Source organism: Oenanthe melanoleuca, chromosome 1 (genome assembly GCF_029582105.1).
Source record: "Oenanthe melanoleuca isolate GR-GAL-2019-014 chromosome 1, OMel1.0, whole genome shotgun sequence".
Taxonomy (NCBI): Eukaryota; Metazoa; Chordata; class Aves; order Passeriformes; family Muscicapidae; genus Oenanthe; species Oenanthe melanoleuca.
Genome location: NC_079333.1, coordinates 106,305,399 through 106,326,354, shown reverse-complemented (window position 1 = coordinate 106,326,354; position 20,956 = coordinate 106,305,399). Strand labels below are relative to the sequence as shown.

Sequence of the window (20,956 nt, the reverse complement as noted above, 5' to 3'; positions counted from 1 at the left end):
TCAGGGTTTTTGGTTTTATTTCAGGTGTTTATTTGTAATCAAATTGTGTCTTGAAAAATACACAAAATCTGAGACAAACATTTGGAGGGTGGGACACAAAAAGACAGTCACAGTGTGTACAATTCTTACAGTCAAATCTCTGTGCAGTTGGACCCCAGCTGTTCCACTGGGCTGCTCTGTATCAGGACAGCCAAATATCAGCTGAGCTTCCATCAGCACCAGCACAGGCTGTGTGGGATTTTGTTTCTCCTTCCCACCATGGGGAAAGGGCCTTTAGTTAAAAAATTCAAAGGAACTGTCTCCTTTACATCCATTTTAAGCTGATTTATTCTGTCCCTTCCTTGTGAAAACAATCTTGTCTCTCCATTGGAAAAAAAAAAAAAAAAACAAAAACCCCAACCAAAAACCAAAAAAGGTGCCACTGTTCCATCTGGAAGTGACTTTGTGCATCCTTGTGAGTCATTCCCCCTGCTCCTCCCTCAGCAGCAGGGATGTGTTCAGCCACTGCTGGTGACCAGTTCTGCTCTCTGGATGCTTTTTGGTTGTGAAACAGGGTAGTTGCAGTTCTGGCCTCAAAAAAAAACCAAATTTCTGCACTTCCTCAACATTGTTTGTATGCAGCACCCAAGTTTTGCACAGGACACCTCTGCTACCTGAATTGAACATTTCCAGAAATAAACCCATTTGGTTTGCATAGGTATCAGTTACAATAATTCTGAGGAGTTTTAAAGTATTTTTTCCCCTCCAAAGGTACTGTTTTTAAAGGAGTAATGTTGTCACAGTAAGGATTTCTCATTGCACAGTTCCAGCTTAAGAATATAACTTTGCCATATTTCATGACAAAAAAAAGAGATAATACTGAATTCAGCCTTCAGATTTTTTTTTTTTTTTCTTATTTAGCAGTGGATTTTGTAGTAATACATCACTTCCTTCCTCTATGTGGATATTTTTTGAACTTCTACCCTCTTTCTCAGTGAGTTTCACCCTTCTGCTGAAGAAATACTACATTTTTTGTGGAAAAAAAAGGGTTCCTACTGATAGCCAGTGACACTTAGGAGTGAAAACAGAAGCTGAAGTTCCACATAATGAAGTTTCACAAAGTTTCCATCTTTACATTTCACTAAATGGGAGCATCTTCCTACTTCCAGTTTTTGTCTGACACAGCTGCCCCCACTGCTCCTTTCAGTTGTCTTGAAGGACAGCAGATGAGATCTCACCAGCATCAGCTGTAATCTGAGTTTTGTGAGCCTTTTATCCTGTCATTAAAGCCAACCCACACAATCCAAAACAAACTGTACATCCTGGCAGCACTAAAGCTGGGCTCCAAGGAGCAGAGCAGATTTGCCACCTCAGAGTTTTGCTGCCCTTGGTTTTGTGGAACACCAGGATGTGGGATGGAAACACCCAGTTTGTTCTGTTCTCAGCTCTTGGTGCTTTTTCCAGCTCTGGGGCAGGTGTCACACTGACCCCACACACCTGGCCTGCCCAGAAAGGTCCCCTGGGGAGGAGAACTTCCCAAATTCAAGGCTGGCTTCCCCTGTCACAAGTGCCAAAGCCCCAGGGGGAGCAGGAGGAGGAAGGAGAGGGGAAGCAGAGCCAGACATGGCCCATCCATGGGGCTTCCAGAGGGGATCTGATTCTGCTCTGAAAAATTAAAAAAGAGAAAGTCAGCACATAAGTGATGGCTAATACATAAAAAAGTGTACTGCAAGTTTGCATGACACATTTTACATGAATGCAATGATGGAGGATTGTTTTTAGAACAATGTGTTCTGGCTCATTTTCAAAATTCTCCTTTTGTGTGTTTGTACAGAGTCCAGACAGAACAGTCTCAAGGTACTGGGACAAATAATATTTTTTTCTTTTTCACAGAAAAGGTGCAGAAACTCAGCAACAATGAAAGTAACTTTTCTGGATGACTGAGAATCCTTGTTTAAAATCCTGACAGCTCTTTAGTGCCCCTGCCCATGGCCAGGGCTGGGAACTGGGAGATCTTTGGGATGCCTTCCACCCCAAGCTATTCTATGATTTTAGGATACATTTTCATACATTTTCATTCTTTTCATTCATTTGAAATACATTTTCATTCCTGAAATTCAACGAAATACATTTTCATTCTTCCTACTCAGAGCCTGAGGAAGATGTTTTGATTAAGAGTCCATAAATAATTGTAATAAATATTAGAAAAACTAGGTGACACACACTTTAGGTGGTAGCAGCACTGTGTGCCTCTCATGGTACAAAACCCACAGTGTGGACACAGGACACAAATTACCCTTGGCACAGGGGCTCCCTTCAACCTGTGCTGGATGTAGAACACAAGCAAAAAGAGATTTTTAACACTGACTTAACAAGAAGATAATTTTTTCCTGTAAGTGTTCCAAGTCCTTCTCTGTGAAGAACAGGCTGTATATTGATTTTTGTATACCTGGGCTGTTCCTATTGTCAGTACCTCACTGCACTTAAGTTATCTCTAGCCAGGGTGCTTCCCCCCATTCCTGGAAGGAGTTTGTGACATTAATGTGTAGAGAGCAAGTATCAGAATTAGTCCTCAGTAATGCTTTGGAATAAATGTAGGGTTATAACAACATGTCTTCTTCCAGGCACAGGTCCTTTCATTTTTCCCAGAAAAAAAAAGTGTTAAATTAGTTTTATTGACCTAGAAGGAGTCTTGCAAAACACTCACAGTGAAAGTAAAATCCTGCTCTTTAAAGTAGTTGTGGAAAATAATCCATGCAGCAAACAAACCATAGTGAAACAGATGAAAATTGTTTCTGTTTTACATAAAAATAGTATTTGTTGATCTGGTTGACTGTGAAATGTGAGAACTGTTTCTGTATATAATGCCTTTGTTCTCAGCAGGTCATTTTTGAATTTTCTTAAGTCCCTTCTGAAATAACAGCTAATATAAAACAGATTCCCTTTCTCTCTTTCTTAAGAAATTGCTGAAAATAAAAAAAAAAAAAAAAAGGGAGGAGAGGAGAGCTGTGGCTGATGATTTTCTTTAAAAGATGTTGACAACAGGGAATATATTTTTCCTTTTTGCCAAAAATGACACTTAAAAAGTTAGGCTTTTGTTCTTTCCTCATCGCCAAGTCCCTCAAAATCCTGCAGTACAAGAACCATCAGCTCTCAAAGGTGTGATCAGTTTGTACTCCTGTAGCAAAGTGAAACACTCCCCTTTTGTCCCAATAATTTATTTTTCTCTCTCAATGAAAATGTCTTTTCAAGATAAGAAATAGTTTATATTCAGGGGTAGTTGTCAGGAAGGTTTGGGCTGAGTCAAACATATGTACAATTATCTCATTTAAATGCAACCCACTTACATTTGGTTTTGAGAATCTTTTGCTGCTTCTGCATTAAAAAGTTTGACCCTCAATAATTTCTGAGATCTTGTGGCAGGTAACAGCTGGAGATATTCTAATTCCTGTTCTATTTGCTTTTATAAAGTAATGTAACATTAGTAATTTTTATAAAGTTATGTAACACATAACACCATCTTGAATTTAACTTCATGTTTTTAAAGACCTTTAGGCCAGCTAGATTACCTATCTTAGGTCTAAAAATGGGTATTTCCTGTATTTTTTCAAGTTGTTTTTTGCTCACCAGGCACAAATACTGTTGGTTTATTTTTTTTTTCTCTTCTGTGTGATCATGAGATAAAACACTGGAACATTTCTCTTTCTTAGTTTCTATTTGAGTTTACTGCAGTCTAATCTGTCTGTAATGCCATAGTGTGGCTGAATTTACCATGTTAAATGTAATATAATAATTGCTATGTAAAGGATCATATCTTCCAGCCCCACTGAGTAAAATAAAAATTTGCAGCTGTTGATTTTATGTGACAAAGTGTTATAGGTTTAGTGCCAATTTAAGATCTTGTAGTGCTAATAAGAATCATTTGGGTTGCAAGGAGGACTTTTAAGGAAGAATTTACTGACAATGGTATCTAGAAGCTGGACACTCCTTCTGCACTGAATTCACTCCAGAAGTGTTTACAAATGACTTTAGTGTAGTAACTTCTCTGGAATGAATAAACCTAGATCATGACATCTGCACTGTATTTGCAATATTACCCTTGGATGAAATCTGCCTTAATTTCCCAGAAGAGCTTATGTGGAGGCATTAATCATGTATTTTTTAAAAATATTTATTAGCAGAAGGACCCCACAGGTCTCTTGATCTGGTTGTTTAACTTTAGAGCTACCTGAGAGGATTTTGTAGGTAGGTGGAGATTGGTCTCTTCTGCCATACCTCAAATGAAAGGATGAGAGGAAATGGCCTTAAACTATGTCAGGGGCATTCAGATCAGATATTAGAAAAGAAAATGATCACTGAAAGAGCTGCCCAGGGAGTTGGTGGAGCCACTGTCCCTGCAAGTGCTCGAGGCACTGGGAGTGGAACCTGGGACGTGCTTTGGGGCTGGTGATGGTGGTGCTGTGCTCATGGTGGGGCTGGAAGACCTTGCAGGTGTCTCCCAGCCTTGATGATCCTGTGATTTATTCATTCCAAGGTAATGTACAAAGGCCTTCACTCCCAGAATCCAGTGGCTTCTGCCTAACTTGTTTTTTAGTGATTTTTATGATGCCCACACTGGACTCAAGACTCGTGGCATTTCTTCTCTCTGAGTCTGGGTCTGTCTCAGTGGTGAGATATTAAACTGTATTTTGCCAGGCTTAGTGAGACAGAACAAGCACCCCAAGCTTGCTGGGCTCTCTCTATTCAGCACACTTTGCCAATCTTGCAGACACAAAATAAAGCACAGGGTAATCACTTGTAGCAAGTTAAGGAGTGTTGCCTTACCAGAAGGGGAAGGTGGGTCCTCAATCGTAGGTGGAGCTGGGAAAAAACCCACAATAATCAAAGTTAATTAGTTGAGCCTAGAACTTTTTCTGTTTTTCTGATAAGGCTTATTGCTCTTTTTTTTTTCTTTTTTCTACATTTGTCAAACAAACTGAAAGTTTAAGTATGATCACAGAATTATATCAAAGACACTTTACTGCTCCCAGACTTTAGATGATGGAAATATTTTCGTTCTGCATTTTCAGAACATCTTTTTTTCCATTTTAAAAACTGTAAAACATTTCAGTTGGAAATTTTTTTAACAAATGTTTTTTCACTTTATATTTCGAAAACATTTTTATCTCAAGAATTATGTGCATTAAAAGAAAGATATTAAAGGGTTTACATTATTTGAAAACAATTTTTTTTTTATTTTAAGCAGAAGTAAATCTATGTGGTTGAGCACTATGAAAATTTCCAGCTGACTTATTCAAGCAAGACACCTTAAAAATGTATAATTTGTTTTGATGTGTATCCCTTATTTTTTTTATTTTCTTTTTCACTTGGTCAGCTGGAAAAACTCAATGCCTCATCCTTCTGGTGGCTATGCTTGTAGGTAGTTCAAACATCTTATCTCAGTTGTTTGGCATTATTCAAAAATGCTTTATGGTCTCACTCATTTTCCTAAGGAGGAAAAATAAAAATTCTTTTTGCATCTGTCTAGCCATGCCACCAGAACCACATCTTCCATCTGCAAGGGAAAAGGAAAGTAGCAGCTGGCTGCCAGTCCTCTGAAAGGGACTGTGACCTGGATTTTAGATTGCCAGAAATTGAATTTCTGCTTCACAGACCCAAGTGCAAACAGTGACATTAACTCTCCTGTTCCTCTGGGGCAAAGTGGATCAAGGACAGTACATAAAAAACCAAATGCTTACATTTGGGGACATTATTCCATAATGTTTCCTCAAAGGGAGGAGGAAGAGGCAGGTGCCTTGCCTTTAGGAGTCCTGAAGTGCTGAAGCTTAACAGAGGATTTATATTTTCTTTCTCTCATATTTTTCCAACAAAAGCAAGGAACAGAATGAAACTGAGTGAAAAATTGCTTTAAAAATTGAAGTAATCTCTCTCAATGGCCACATATGGCTTATCAACAACAAATGGTGCCCCAGACTCACTCCTCTGTACAAAAAAAAAATAAAAAAATCTTACCTGATACATTGAGTTTAATTGTAGATTTCTTTGTTTGGTGGCTCTCAGTCTGTCTGTAGATGCAGGAATATTCAGCACCATCCCCTAACTGGACATTGGAGAGCTTTAAGGAAAAGTTGCCATACTTCATCTGGTCTGGAAAAAGACTGGTTCTGCCCCGGAATTTTTTGTCCTGGTCCTTGGGTGAGTCCTGCCCATTCTTAGAGAAGTGCACCACCTGCCTGGTGCCAATCTGCCAGTAGACCATTGACTTGTTTGGCTCTACAGGAGGGCTGGTGGAGCAGGGCAAGACCACAGTTTCTCCAACAAATGCATGGCAGGTGGTGTCCAGCTGGCCTGGAACAAAACCCAGACCCTTCCATCAGCATGCAGCAGAGATAGAGGCTCAGCTTTCCTGCAATTACTACTGGCGCCCTCCCTCCCAAATCCTCCTGTTTCCAGGCTCCTCTCAGAGCCCAGCCAGCTGTGCACAGGACAGATGTTGATATGTGCAAGTTGCCTCCACTTAGCAAGTGTGGCTTTTGCTTGAGTTTGTTTCTGCTTGTCCCCTTAGCTGGTGGTTTTTCTTCCAGCTTTTGGGGAATCTCAGTCTTTGGGGTTAGGTGTCTGATTTGACTTTAATTAATAGGTCAGTTCACAAGTGGGAAAGGGGATGCAGGGAACAGGGAGTGGGCAGATAGGATTAAACAAGTTCTGGTTCTGCAGGAAGTCTGGCTGAAAAAAAGCAGAAGTGTGAAAACAGTGCTAGACCAGGAGAAAAGTCCTGGATGAGTTTGGTCTCCCACAACTCTGGGTACCAGATCATGATTCCCAACTTGTAAACAATGTGCTGGGGGCTCCCATCCCTCTTCCCCTGCAAAATCTTGCACAGGGTCTGACAGAAAAAGGATTTTTTTCTGCAGGTCTGGCTTAGTGGATTCTTGCTGATCCCTGTCTCTAACTCTTTGGTGTTAACCTCCAGCAGCCAAAAGGAAGAATCTGTCATTCCCACTTTAGATAAATGGCTTTTCCAAGCCCTTTGGGAGACCTGGTGGGTGTCCCTGACATCAGGGAGAGGTATCACCAACCTTCCCAACCTTCCCAGCCAATTCCAGCACATGCAAGAGCCAGGATGAGAGGATCCTGCAGGTGGGCAAACAGGCAGGCAGGCAGCTGCACCCCACCTACACACACTGTTCATCTAAATTTTGATGCCAATTATTTCCATAAATCCCTCCAAGTTAGCTGAAAGCACACTAAAACTTCCAAAAATGTATGAGTCTGCCACTATCATGTAGGACAGTTCCTATCAGATTGTAGTGCTACATTTTCTAGGGGAAAACTGGGTTATGGAAGAAAGTTTTTATGTATTTATAAAGAAGGTATTTCCATCACAGAATGTGGGTTTAAATTAGCACTCTGACCAAACCTGTTGCATAAAATAATAATACAAATTAAAATGCAGGTTAATTAATTTGGAAGAAAAAAGTTATTCCCAGCATGGAGCAGAACAAAAGCAGCATGAGTCTGTGACTGCACCAAAAAGAAAAGCTAAAATTCATTGTGAAACAACTTAATCTGCTTCCATGGCCAAGGTTCTGTGAAGCACAAGGGGCAAGTAATCAGACTCAATATTGAAATAAATGTTCTTGGTTGCTGTGGGGTCATTCCTGTGTCCCTGGCTTGATTCAGCTCTCTGCATGTCAGGCTAAAGTCCAGAGAGAGTCTCAATTTCCCCTTGAAGTCAGGGACATCAGCCATGGCTCAGCTTGTCACATGCTCAGGCAATTTCTCTGTTTCCATGTCAATCAGCCTTCTCTGGTGTCACACTGTGTTCATCCAGATGTGAAAGCAGAAGGAAGAGCATGATCCAGACACTGAATCTCAGAGCCAAGTAAATGTCTTTGGTTATAACCCTATCACCACACATCTGCTTTTCTTTGGTTTTCAGAGTTTTCAGCTGAAAATCCCAGTCCAATTTGCCCAACAATGTCAACTTTTAGCTGAAAAAACCCACATACCCCAAGAGTTTTTTCTGGTTTGTGGTGGAAGGACAATCCCTTTGTTGTGTGGAGAGCTGAGCCTTTCAGTCCTTATGCTTTCCATGACAAATAATTCTTCACAGGGTGATTAGACCTAGGAACAGCTGCCCAGGGAGGTGGAATCACCACCCCTGGAGGTGCTTAAGGAAAGACTCAGTGCCACAGTCTGGTTGACCAAAGTGTTTTTTTGTCATTGGTTGGACTTGGTGACCTCAGAGGTCTTTTCCAGACTAATTGATGCTGTGGCTCTGTAATTTTCAGAATGTGTGAGCTGCTGACCAGGTTTTGTTTCCCAAAGGGCACTTGAACTCCAGCAAAGCTCAGCCTGCCCTGTGCTGTGCCCTTGCTGCCCCAGCACATCTCACCCTACAGCTCCCTGCATTAGTGATGTGCCCAGGCAGGGCACCAGCTGTCCCAGCACACCTGGAGGGGATGCAGGAGGGGAGGGAGCACCTGAGCCCTTCCTGAGCTGCTTGGGCTGGGGACAGGCTGTGCTCTGCTGTGTCCCTGAGGCCAGGCCAGGTGTGACAGCTGCTTGTGGTCCTGGCTGACCATGGCCAGGAAACCACAGAGGGAGAGGAGTGTGCCTGAGTCTGCTGCAGGGTTCGGCAGGCAGGGGAGGAGAGGAGCCTCCAGAAGAGGAGGGAGTGAAACTTTTCTGGTGGGAAAAGTCCTGTCTGCAGGATGCAGAGTGCTTGCAGTGCATGGTGTTGCACTTGGATGAAGAAAAGATGATAAACAGAGTTTGTAACTCTATCCAGAAAAATGGATATAAGGAGTTTCTTAATGAGCAAAAGAGGGAGAAAGGGTGTGGGTTCTATCTCCTGACTGTGCACACCTGTCCATCTGATACTGGTATTGGAATTGCCCCTATTTGCTCTTGATTCTTTTTCTGAAGATGGGGGACACCAATATTTAGCAAACCTGAGCTGAGGCACCCATCCCTCTCCCTGTGACACTGGTGAGGACTCTACAAACACCCACAGGGTCCAGCCCACCCTGCCCTCACTGCTTCCAGCTGGCAAACCAGGGCACAAGGAGGCAAAAAAGGAGGCACTGCTGAAGCTGGGATGGGAGCAGGGGACTGAAATCTGCTGTAATGAGTTGTTTAATCAGCCCCCAGCTGCACGAGGTCTTTTGTAGATGGGGAGAGCAGATTTCTGGGGGCAGGTCAAGTTTGTGTCCTTATAGAAGCCAGTCTTGAGGAGAATAAAGTCCTGCTGAAGGCAGTGGTGCTGGTCAGCTTCTCACTGAGGCTGCAGCTGCTGTAGGAGCTGTGGAAACATCTGAAGCAGCCTTGTGCTGGCAGCTGCTGCTGAGGTATGTAAATCTGGATTAATAGTTCTCATTTTACCTACCAGCTAAGCTCTGCACATGGAAGGAGCAGCTCTCCATCTTGGAGAAGATGAATGTTGCCACACAGCTTTCACTTGCAGTTGTGAGGATTGAATGGAAAAGTGGGATGAGTTTATTTTGTGGATTTTTTTTTTTTTAAGTTATGTGCTTTAAATATTGCTGAAATGTTTAAGCCTGTTAAGATGAAGTTGGGTGTGACAATTTAACCAATCTGTAAGATTCCTGTAATGAGAAAACACTGCTGCTTCAGCAAAGTGTGGTGCAGGGAAGCTTATGAAGATTGGGATTTTTTTGTTTCCCCCTTGTTTTCCAGGTGAAGTGTAGCATCATTAACCATCCTTAACCACCAGTGTCTGGCAAGTGTGAGGCACTTCTGGGCAAACAGAGGAGTCCTGGCCACACACAGAGCTCTGACTTCTGCTGACTTTAAATGTCAATAAGGAAACTGCACCTCCTATCAAGTTCTCTCAACAACATGTGCTAGTTTATCCTTTTCATAGGGAAGATGGTATCTAGTTCATATAATGTCAGAAAGTCAGCTCTGCTGGAATTAAGCAGATGCAGGATGGTTGGGGGTTGTAAAGGATGAGATTCCAAGTCATCTTTAATGTTATGGAAATGGTGGGGTACTTTTAAGGATGTGGTGGGATAAACTTTATAGGTAAAGGTTTATGGGTCTGAAACACCTTAAATTTGAAAACCACTCATTTTGGGTACAGAGGTTTATCTGAGGGTTATGACCTGTGTTTGCAAACCTTGGACTGTGATGAAATGTATGCAAAGCAATGCATTAATTTGTTCTGCTTTGCCCCAAGATTCTGCTTGCAGCTTCTGTAAATGCCTCTGCAAATTCCTAGGTGTGCACTATGGAATATTTACCTCTGGGCAGAGAGGCAAGCAGTGAGCAGGCAACCATCCAGAGAGCAGTCTCCCTAATGAGGAGAGAGGAAAGAGAAAGGTCAAAGGCTTTGTTAGAATGCTAGAGCAGAGATCAAAGACATTTTCTCTGGTGTAATTAATGCCATCTTTCCCAGCTCCCTCATCTGTCAAGGTAATTTGGATGGGTTGGAAACCCTGGCTTGTTTTGCCATCTAGTCTTGGGGAGGGTCTTATCTCCTGCCTGTAGAACTGAGGTTTCTCAGTGCTCCTGGTGGGACAAGGCTTCATTTGCTAACCTTGCTAGACCTCTACTTCCCTCTTGCCTTTAGACAAGATTAATTTCTTATATATAGTAATTAATTTGATTTTGAGATTATTTTCTGTTGATAATTAAATTCCTTTTGCTCCCAAACTTCAGCTCCTTCCAGCCCAAGGAAAAGCATAGCTTACCATTTCATTTCTGTGCCTCCCAGCCCTTGGAATCTGTCCTGTCAGGAGCTTCACCAGACACTTCAGCTGCTGCCTGTGTCTCTGCAAAAGAGTGAAAGGCTCTTAATTTTTGTTGTTAGAAGTGTTCCTTGTAAGACAGAATAGGTTCTCTACTGGTGCTTCATTTGCTGTTTTCTTTCACTTTGTGTATGTAAAACATGGTGTGTTGTTATATAATTTCTGGGTATGTACAACTCACACTCTGTGCATGTAGATTCACTGGGTGTTTACATTCTGCATTACCTCTTGCAGTACAAAAAATGCATTTTCCTGGGTAGGAGGGATGTGAGTCACCAGCCCTGCACTGACTGGCCCTCAGCTCTCAGCCCAGTGAAGGGATTCTTGTTCTGCAGCCAGCTGACAACAAATAAAGTGGAGAAACCTGATGGGTGTTGTGTTTATCAGAGGTGTGGGCACCATCCTACAAACTGCCAAATACCACCAAAGCTGCACGTCTACCAGCAAAATAACAAGCCTGTAAGGAAAATGAAAAGTTTCTTTGAGGAGGCTTTTAAATCAGGTACTTTCTCAGGAAAAAAATCCAAAATGGAGCAGGGAATAAATGGGAATAAATGTGGCTTTCTTTTGCCATCCTTGTGGGATCTCATAGATTAAGGAGTACAAATATCTGAGTGATTGCTCCTCTCTGTGTGCTCCAGGGATAATGCTGGTGGAAGCAGGGGTTTGGCCAAGCTCTCTTCCCACTGAGGAAGCTCTGTGTGGGAAGGTGCTGGTGCTGTTCTCCTGCCTGCTGCTCCTGGCACAGTGGGGCTTCCTGGGGGAGCAAGATCTGAATTTGTGTTCTTCCCTCTCTTCGTGCCCAAGCCCTGGTTATGAATTTGTCAGGAAAATTAATCCACAAGCACCAGAGGTTTATGTCCAAGAAGGAGACAGAGGAGCCCTTTTACTTTATTCAAATAAAGGGAGAGGCCATGGGCTATTCCCCTGGGGTCTCTCAGATTTTTGGAGGACACAGCCTCCCTTTTTATCCCAATTTCCTGGCCTCATTTCCCTCTCCCTGTTGGCCGAGGTACTTGAGAGGTACAAACTTCCCAGAACACCTGATACCTGAGATTCCCCTCTAATGTATAACCCTCCCTTTTAATTTTTAATTCTTATAGAATTCATAGTTTTTCCCCATTGCTTCTTTCATCTTTCAATATCCAATTTCATCAGCAAACCTACAGTTTGTTTCTTAAGGCATGTATCTTATTTTTTTTTTCCATTCACCAATCAGTGGAATCCATCCCATTATTTCTTTTATCTCTCAGTGCTAGTCTTATCTACCAGCTTTTTGTAAAGACAAATCCATTATTCCTCTCAAATTGTTCAGCAGCCCCTCAATGATGCTGAGTGCAAATCATCTGCCTGGCTTCTTTCCATTAACAGTGTGTCCTGCCTGTCCCTGCTGGACTCCTGTGCTTGCCTCCCTCCCCACTGGAGGAGGTTGATGTTTCAGGCAAGGGTGTACATTTATGGAATATTTGTTTCCTTCCTATCTGTTGTCAGTGGAACTGAGGCACTGATGGTCACTCCTATCACAGAATTGTTTAGGTTGTAGAAGAACTCTGAGATATTCTAACTTTTGATCACCTCTTTGCCAGCCAGAGCAGAGGGCCATGTCCAGCTGTTTCCTGAACACCTCCAGGGGTGCTGACTGCACCACCTCCCTGTGCAGCCCCTCTAATGCCTAACACCCCTTTCAGTGAAGAAATCCTTCCTGGTGTCCAGCCTGAACCTCCCCAGGGGCAGTTTGAGGCTGTCCTCTCACCGTGGCTGCTTGTGACAAGAGTTTATCTGCCCTCTCAGCTTTGTGCAGATGCTCTGCTCCACGTAAGGCTGCAGAAATACCAGGAGCACACCTGTTCTGGGGCTCCACAGCAAGTTCTCCTTTAGGCAGCAGCAAGGTCTGGCCATGCTGGAGGGGTCTGCCCTCTCAGCTGATGCTCTGTGGTGCTGGGGCTGTGTCTGTGTCTGTCCCTCTGTTCATGCAGGTGGTCCTTATGATAATCTCCTTGCCCAGGCTGCACAGCAAGCCCAGATAAATCTGAATAGAACAGAACTCCTGGCTGCTTCAAGGCAGAAGTCAGCTACAGAGTGCTCCAATGCAAGCAAGGCCTGGGCTTAGACTGTCAGCTCTTCTGTGATTTCCTTCTGCTTGCAGCTCTCTCTTAGGCAGTGAGAGAAGCAGAGATCTGGGAATGCTGCACAGAAATTCTGTAGGTGACTTTATTTCTACAAAGGGGTCCTACAGCAAATCCAAATACACAGAATAGGGTTAAGGTGAATTGAAAAGTGACCAATAGAATTACAAGTTGAAAGCTATCCAATTACTTTAAGGTTTTAGGTAGAAAATGACCAATTACCTAGAAGAGATAAAGACCAATTAAAACTCTAAAAGATAACACAGGAGTCTACAGGGGGGGTGAACATTTCTCTAGCATGGAGTCATCCTAAGGAAGGATTTCTTCTCTTAGGGGGCCCTAAAAGGGGTGTCTGAACCATCCACATCCTTATTCAGAAACAGCTAAAAATGTTGGGATGTGTGACCTTTTTAGAGGTGCAGTAGCAGCAGACAGGAGTGCCCCACCAGAGCTCCTGGAAGGTGCCTCACCCTCCTGGAGGGTCAGTCAGATCCTGACTCAGGAGAACAGGTTCCAGCACAGCTGGTTTGTTTGTGTCTCTGCCTTTGGCTGACTCCCATGGAGTCCCTGTGGAGTTTCTGGTTCTCAGAAATGCCTCTTTGGAAGGTTTGGACTGGGGAGTGACCGAGATCAGACTTGAGACACCAAATTGCATCTGAGTTTCGTGGGAATGTCGAGCTCTCTTGCCATCCACGTGCTGGTGGAACTTCCCTACTGAAATTAAGTTTGTGCAAAAGCAGAGAGCAGTGCAGGTCTTTTTTAAGGAAGCAGAACTGAACTGCAGGAATGCTTCAGATGGGTCTAGCTGGAGCACCTGACCCTTAATTTAGCTTAATTCAGTGCTGTTTAGTCAAAACCCCATTTCTTTCTGGTTTGAGCTGACTGAACTTGATGCTCCTAGCACCCTAAAGGAGAGATCTGTTCCTGTCTGTTCAGTTGAGCTGGTACATTTTTCATGCACCATGTGGATAAGCACTTAAAACAGTTCCTATTTGATAGTTCATTTTTCTTATTTTCCACTTCTGGTTTAAATGAAATGGAAGTTTGGAAAATAACAGCTTTTTTCTCGTAGTTTTTTTTTTTCTGATTTAAAATTTGACCCATTTATTGTTTGTTTAAATCAGCTGGAGGAATTATTTAGTACTTTTTTTCTCCCAAAGATTAAAATAATTGAGTAAGGCTTTGTAATGAATAATCACTTCCTGAAGAATTCAAATGCTAATTAATAACTCTTTAACATGCTAACCTACCTGAATTAACTAAGGCATTGGGTGCAAGTAAAATGTATTATTAAGTTGTAAAATGCATTATTAAATTGTGTAGCATATAATTAAACTGTAAAATCATTATCTTCTTGACAATCTTTGTCATCCAATTTCTGTGTCACATGTGCAAGGCCATTTGCTGAGCACACCAGCTCAGCCTGCAATAAAATTAAATTAATCAAGTAGTGAAGTCACTAAATGTTCCCAGTAGAATAGCAGGGCTTTGTGTCCCAAAGCAAATGGGTTCCAATTGTCCCTTTCCAGTGCAGGAGGGATGGGGTGAGAGGCTCTAAATGCTGCTGTGCTCTTGGGGCACTGAAACTCTCCCTGTGTGGTGACCACAGAGTGACACTGGTATCAAAGTTGTTGTAAACTAAGTGGGCAAGACAAACTGGAGGAACTGATTTGCTTTTTCAGCTTTTCCACTTCATCTGGCACCATCCAGCACTGAATGGATGCTCATACAAGGGGAGCAGACCCCAGCTGGAGAAGGCAGCATAATTCTGAAAGGATGAGCCAAAATCACCTAGCAGAGCAGTGAGGGCTGCTGCCAAGGTGGAAGCTTCTCATTCTGCACCTGGCAAACCTTGGTAGCTTAGTCACTGGTAATTTTTCAAGTATGTTTCTTACTCCCCTCCCTTCCTATGCCTTTGGCTTTAGAAACAAGATTTATGCAAAGTGGCTGCAGTTACTGGTGCTTGTAGGAGGGTGGGGGAGGCACCTTTCCCCATGACTTTGTGAAATCCTGAGTGTACCCTGAGCTGAAAAATGCCACCTTGCTAACCCTTACCCACATCAAGGCAATTTTCTGTCATTTCTTTGAATGCTCTCCTCTCATGTAACCACAGTAACAGTCCTTTTACCTTTAGGTAAAAGCCATTAGTTAATAGAAAGCTAATGAGTGAGTTTGCAAGTGGAAATTACAGTCTGGTTTCTTAGAGAAAGTTTTATGATGTGACAGCCTGTACTGAAACTGGGTGATTACTTCTGGTCTTATCTGAAAGCAACCTATAAACAACCTGAGGCATCATTTACAGCCCTGTCCCATAATCAATTCAAGGAGAGAGATTTAAGAATCTTGGAGAGGGACACATGCTGATATGTAGTAAAAAGCAACACTGGCTTCCTCTTCTAGGGTTCTAGGTTTTGAAATTGCCCTAATTTGAAAGCAAGGATGTGAGTGGTGGCAGTGAGTGCTCTGCAGCCATCCTTGTGTCCTCTGCTTCCTTGGGGGGCTGCCTGGGGCTCCAGGCTGCAAAATGTGCTGAGTCTTGGGCTGGGATCCTCCTCTTCAGGTGCCCTGCTGTGGGGGCTGGCCTGGCTTTCACATTTGTTTGTTTTAGCAGGCTTCATGCAGTGGTAATTCTCTGAATTTGTCCTTCTCTCCTGAGCACTGGGCTGTGTGTGCTCTGTGCTCCAGTCACAGCAGCCCAGCTGTGGGGGAGGTGGGTGGGTGCTGCCTTTGGGCTTTCCTGTGTTTCCCCACGCTGCTGGAAATTCCCATCGCCTGCCTAAGGCTTGCTGTGGCCACAGACAGGCTCTGGGGGCTGAAAGATCTTCAAGGGCATTTCTGATCTGAAAAAATCTTCCTTCTTGGGGAGAATGAATGAGGGATGGTGCATGGTTTGCTCCTGGTGGAAAGTTGTAGAATCAAGGAATCATAAAATTGGAAAAGACCTTTAAGATCATCCAGCTGTCAAACCACTGTGTTCACCACTAAACCATGTCCTCAAGTGCCACCTCTACTTATTTTCTGAGCACTTCCACAGAGAGTGACTCCATCATTTCCCAGGGCAGCCTGTTCCACTGCTTTACAACCCTTAATTTTTTCCTGATATCCAATCTAAACATCCCCTGGTGCAGCTTGAGGCCACTTCTGCTCCTGTCACTTGTCTGGGAGAAGAGGCTGACCGTCACCTGGATACAGCCTCTTTCAAATAATTGTAGAGAGATAAGGTTTGCCCTGAGCCTTCTTTTCTCAGCTGCTCCTCACCTGACTTGTGCTCCAGACCCTTTTCTATCCCTATTGCCCCTTGTTTGCTCCACTGTACCACATACAGGTACTGCAGCAGGAACTCGGATCTTCCCTGGCCTTTAAATAAATAGCTTTGGAAAGCAGGAATTTATCTCTCTATATGGAAATAGAATTGTAGGGAAAGCAGGAATCTCAGTTTATAATGGGTCAGTTTTCAAAATTCAAATGTAGAATTCAAATCTTCCCAAGGTTTTGAAAGAGAATAGCAAAACTCCGGAGGTGCCTGGCCAAAAATGGACTTTGAATGACCTTGCACACTTAGCAGACTGGAAGCCTCAGGAAACTAGACTGTGTTCTTGATTTCAGAACAGCCATTCTAAATAGCTCTGACTAAACTGAAGTAGTCTGTGGCTTTGTAAAATGGGAAGGGTTTGGTGGCCCAGGGGACTGCTGCTAAAAGTGGCACATTTCATTTCTAGTTTCAGGGGGAAGGAAACACGCTCTTGGTGTGTGAGTGAACATAATTCAACCCTGAGCAAATGCTGCTGCAGTCTTGTGGGCACTTGGTGGTTTCATGCTAAGTCTGGTCTGATTGAATCCTCAGACAGCCAAGATCCATGGCATCCATATTTCCAGTGTTATTTCTGAGAAGTTTTGTGTCTGCCTCTGCTCAATCCCCCTGTGTGAAGGCACATCCAAGGAGGAGGATGTTTGTACTCAGATTCCAGAGGGACATTGTCACTGCTGCCTGAGGCACTTCTGGCAGGACATCTGCCTGTGATTTTCAGTAGTGGGCCCTCCTCCCATTTCTTGAAACATGCTTTACTTTCTGTGTGAGAACTTTTGTGCCACATTGAGCATTTAGCTTTTCAAAGTGCTGTGTGGCAGGGCAGTGCCTTTCATCTGCTTTCTTCCTGTTGGAAAAACTCTTGGCATAGGAGGAATTTCTTCCCTCTCAATCCCTAACAAGTGTTCCCAGCCCCACCTATCCCTTATCCACTTAACCCTTGCGTGTCCTGAGCCCTCCTGGGGTTGAGTTCTGCAGGTCTGACACCTCAGGAAGCTCAGCCTGAGCAGCATGAGGAGCATCCCCTCCTTTGCCTGACCTTGCTCAGGGCTGAGCCTCATTCCTTGTGACCAGTGGTGTGTGGTGGTCTCATGCCCTTTGATGAAGCTTCTGGAATGAGACCAAAAACCCCATTGTTCCTTTTTGTAAAGTTCTTATTTTTCTCAATTCCTTTTTGCTTTTCTGAGAGTTTCCACTGCTCTTTATCTTCCAAGTCCAACAATTTTTTTTTTTCCTATTTTGGTGAATAACTTATTATTATCAAGAATAAAGATATCATCTTTCAAGAGATTAGTTATGTGAAAAAGGCACAGGTGTGTGAGGCTTTACTTTTTAGGAAACTGTCGCCTTAAAGAAGGAGCTCCCAAGTGACCAGGCAGAAAAAGACAAGGATTCATCCAGCTGAATCTGTTTCATATTTTGAATCTATTTTTTCATATTTTGGTGGCAGTTCCTGCCTGAACATCTGCTTCTAGTACTCTCTGCATGATGTTTTATTTTACTGTTTAACCTACAGAGGTGTATTGTAAGCTAGAATGTTAACATGGAAATAAAAATTTAATTTTTTCTTTGCTGGGGGTTTTTTTTTTCCTCTGGTATCTGCTCAAATTAACCCTTAAACCAGTGGTATTGCCTGACTCTGGAGTACTCAACTACCAAGCAGCTGAGCTGATTCTTAGATTAAATTATGTAGAGAATCCTGGAGGCATTATTGATTTAACTGATATCAGTGAAAATGTTTGGATTAATACAGCACTGACCAATACTTCTAAAGTGGGTGATCTGGGGATGTAAAAATGAGACTTGGTTTTGAAGTGTGGTGATCCAGTTTGGGCTACTAGCTCAACCTCTGTGCAAGTGTGCCATAATCTCTGAAATGATTATTTAGCCTTTTTACTGATTGGGATGTGTGTGTGTTTCCTGCTAGATACAAACTGGAGAGAAACTTATTGGAGTAGGAGAGAAGATGGGTGAAATAAAAATGCCTCACCACCCTTCCTCTGGTTCTCTACATGTGAATTATTTATTAATTATGTCAAGTGATAGGAATTTCTGAATACAGATACAGGCAAGAAGGACCAAAATGGATTGAAATATGTGGGAAGCTCTTGCACAGTATGGGTGTGGTTGGCAGGTATTTCTCCTTGCTCTGTCTCATGGACTTTCTCTCCTGTTGTAGTTCTTGCTTGCCTTAAAGGGCTCTGTGCCACCTGGATTAGAGAAATATGTGAAATAATTCAGTCTAGTTAAAGATGAGGATGAGCCTAATCCTGTTGTTAGTCTGTTACCTGCATAAACCTCCCTGCACTGAAAAGTCTCCACCTAGTTTAAATTTCTGCACACAGTTTGCAGCTCCATTGCTCAATGGGCTGAGCTCCTCTGCTTGCACTGGAAATTCCATGATTATTTGAGCTCTTCCTCAAGGAAGGTCAAGGTAAAGGAGCCCCTGGTGCATGCACAGCTACACATGTGCAAGGATGGTTCAGGTTTTTTGGAAAAGCAGGGTAAAGAGGGTATTGCTGTCTGAAATGATGGAAGGCAGAGCTTGTGGCTGCCAGAGATGTCACAGGATGCTCCCTCTTGCTGGGGAGGGATGAGCATCACAGGAGCAGCAGCTGCCTCTTGCTTCCAAGCCCAGCCAGACCCCAGCCAGGCTCTGTGATTTAAGTGGCAGTATGTTTTGGCTGCATTTGCAGCTGGGGCCTGGAAATGCTGGAATAATGCTCTTGTCTGACCTCAGCTCTCTGCCCCACACCTGGGATGTCTCAACAGCCTCAATTCTTTCCACTGTTTCAAACTAAGTGTCTAAAAGCTCATAAAAGTGATTCCTTTTATTTTTACTCTCCATCCTGACTGCCCAGTGTCTTGACAGAGTGCAGCTGAAGCACCATAAAACTTAGAGAGGATGTAACTTGACAATAATTGAGTTCCTGAGCACCAAGAAAGAGCCCAAGGCCAGGATGGATGGGGCTCTGAGAAACTGTCTAGAGGAAGATGTTCCTGCCCATGGAGAGGGGTTGGAATGAGGTGATCTTTAAGATCCATTAAAACCCAGACCATCCTTTGAACAGTACTGAGCTGTTAAGATTGTCAAGCTCCAAAATAATCAGTTTTAAAAGTGCTAGTTTTTTTCCTGTCCAGTCTGCAGTTACCTTTCAGACTGAGCCAGGATTACAAAACCCCCTTGGTAAATGTAATCAGACCAAGGAAGGAAGGAGGAATACTCACTCCCCCTCCCTTGCTAGTGGTTATAGCTTCATCACAAGGGAGAGGGAGAAAGGGGAATTTCTTAGGAAGCAGAAGGGAAACTATTTCAGTCTCAAGAGACTGCTTTCATCTGACAGAATAGTAAATAAAATGCCTTTATTATTTTTGCTTGATGCCTTTTCTAGGAGGAAGTGTAACACACTAATGCTGGAGAACTTCTATTGTCCAAAATGACTTTCCAGCCCAATACTGTGAGAGCAGGGAAAATCCTGACCTGCAGATGTTTATTTTTGCTAGCAACAAGCTCCAGGATTATCAGTTTCTTTTCCTTATTGTGATTCCTCTCTTCCCTTAGCTATTTTTATTTGCATAATGTCTCAAAAAGAGGTTGTTTCTACAAGATGCAGTTATTAGTGGTACATACAACAATCCCACCAAGGCTCAAAGTCAATTTATATTTTCCTCTATCAGACCTCTTAGGACAATATATTTCACCCCTAACTTGTAATGCCTAAATAATTGTATTTATATTTCCTATGAGACAAGAAGAGGAAGAAAGTTGGACCAAGTTCAGAAAATGTATTTGTTCTATAGGAGGGAGTTAAGTATTCATCAACACACTGATGAGCCTGACAGGTAAATGAGGCTAATTAGCAGCTTTTGGATCTGCTGCATTGGATGTGGAAATGCTGAATGAATGAATGGTGCCTCTGAAAATGGAAGTTCAGTGTGCAAGGGTGAGAGGAGAGAAAGAAACTGAGATTAATCAAGGCTGGTGTAACTTTGCTTGGCTCTTCCCTGGAAAATAATGTTCACTTGGGACTGAACTGACAGAGTCCTTTGCTGGGAGTTTGTACACCTGGAAGATAAACCCTGATAACACCTCTGAGCCAGAGAAATCCTCTGAGTCACATCCAGTCTTCTTCTTCTCAGCTACAAAATGCAGTTGTTTGAACATGTTTATAAGCAACTGCTCCTCATAAAGTTTTTATAGGCCTGGAACAGGTCCTGGGGCCAATCAATGATATCAATTATTTCTCTGATGTCAGAGCTACTGAGCCAAAAGCAGCTGGTCTCTGCCTGAGGTAATCTCTCAAGGAGCATTGCTCTCTTAAAGCAAAAGTGAAGGTGTCTGGGTTTTATTTGAGGTTTGTTTTCTCACAATTCTTGTGAACAGACCCACAACTGTGGTTGGTGAGAACAGAGGAAAAAGGAGCTGTTTATAGAATAACTTTTCCCAAGTGATTCATAGCATGTACCCAGTACCACAGAATTATCTTTGCTATTTCTGCAGGTTGAAAAAATGTGGTGGTGCCTTTTTTTTATGCAAGGAAAAAAACCCAGATGAGTAAATCAAGACATGGCAAAGCTGGTCCCTTCTTCAGGAGCCCATCTTGGCTTTTTCCATGGATGCCCATTGAAAAGCTCAAAGTACTCATGGAACACTTTGTATTAGTAAAAAGATGGAGTCCTGGTGTTCAAGGAATCTTGAACCAGTGACAAAAATAAGACTGAGACTTGCCAAATATTGCAGGCTTAAACCTGACCTCTCTTCCCCATGG

General features: G+C 42.9%; 1 protein-coding gene across 1 annotated transcript in view; it reads right to left on the bottom strand.

Annotated features, from left to right (window-relative positions):
• The window catches only part of LOC130258580 (V-set domain containing T-cell activation inhibitor 1-like), a 31,839-nt gene continuing 10,883 nt past the window's right edge, over positions 1-20,956 (bottom strand). The window contains exons 3-7 of the mRNA XM_056502077.1: positions 10,698-10,778; positions 10,248-10,300; positions 5,992-6,327; positions 4,804-4,839; positions 1-1,644 (exon numbers count right to left, since the gene is read on the bottom strand). Coding sequence (XP_056358052.1) covers positions 1,541-1,644; positions 4,804-4,839; positions 5,992-6,327; positions 10,248-10,300; positions 10,698-10,705 — 537 coding nt within the window. The 5' untranslated portion in view covers positions 10,706-10,778 and the 3' untranslated portion in view covers positions 1-1,540. The remainder of the gene's footprint in view (positions 1,645-4,803; positions 4,840-5,991; positions 6,328-10,247; positions 10,301-10,697; positions 10,779-20,956) is intronic.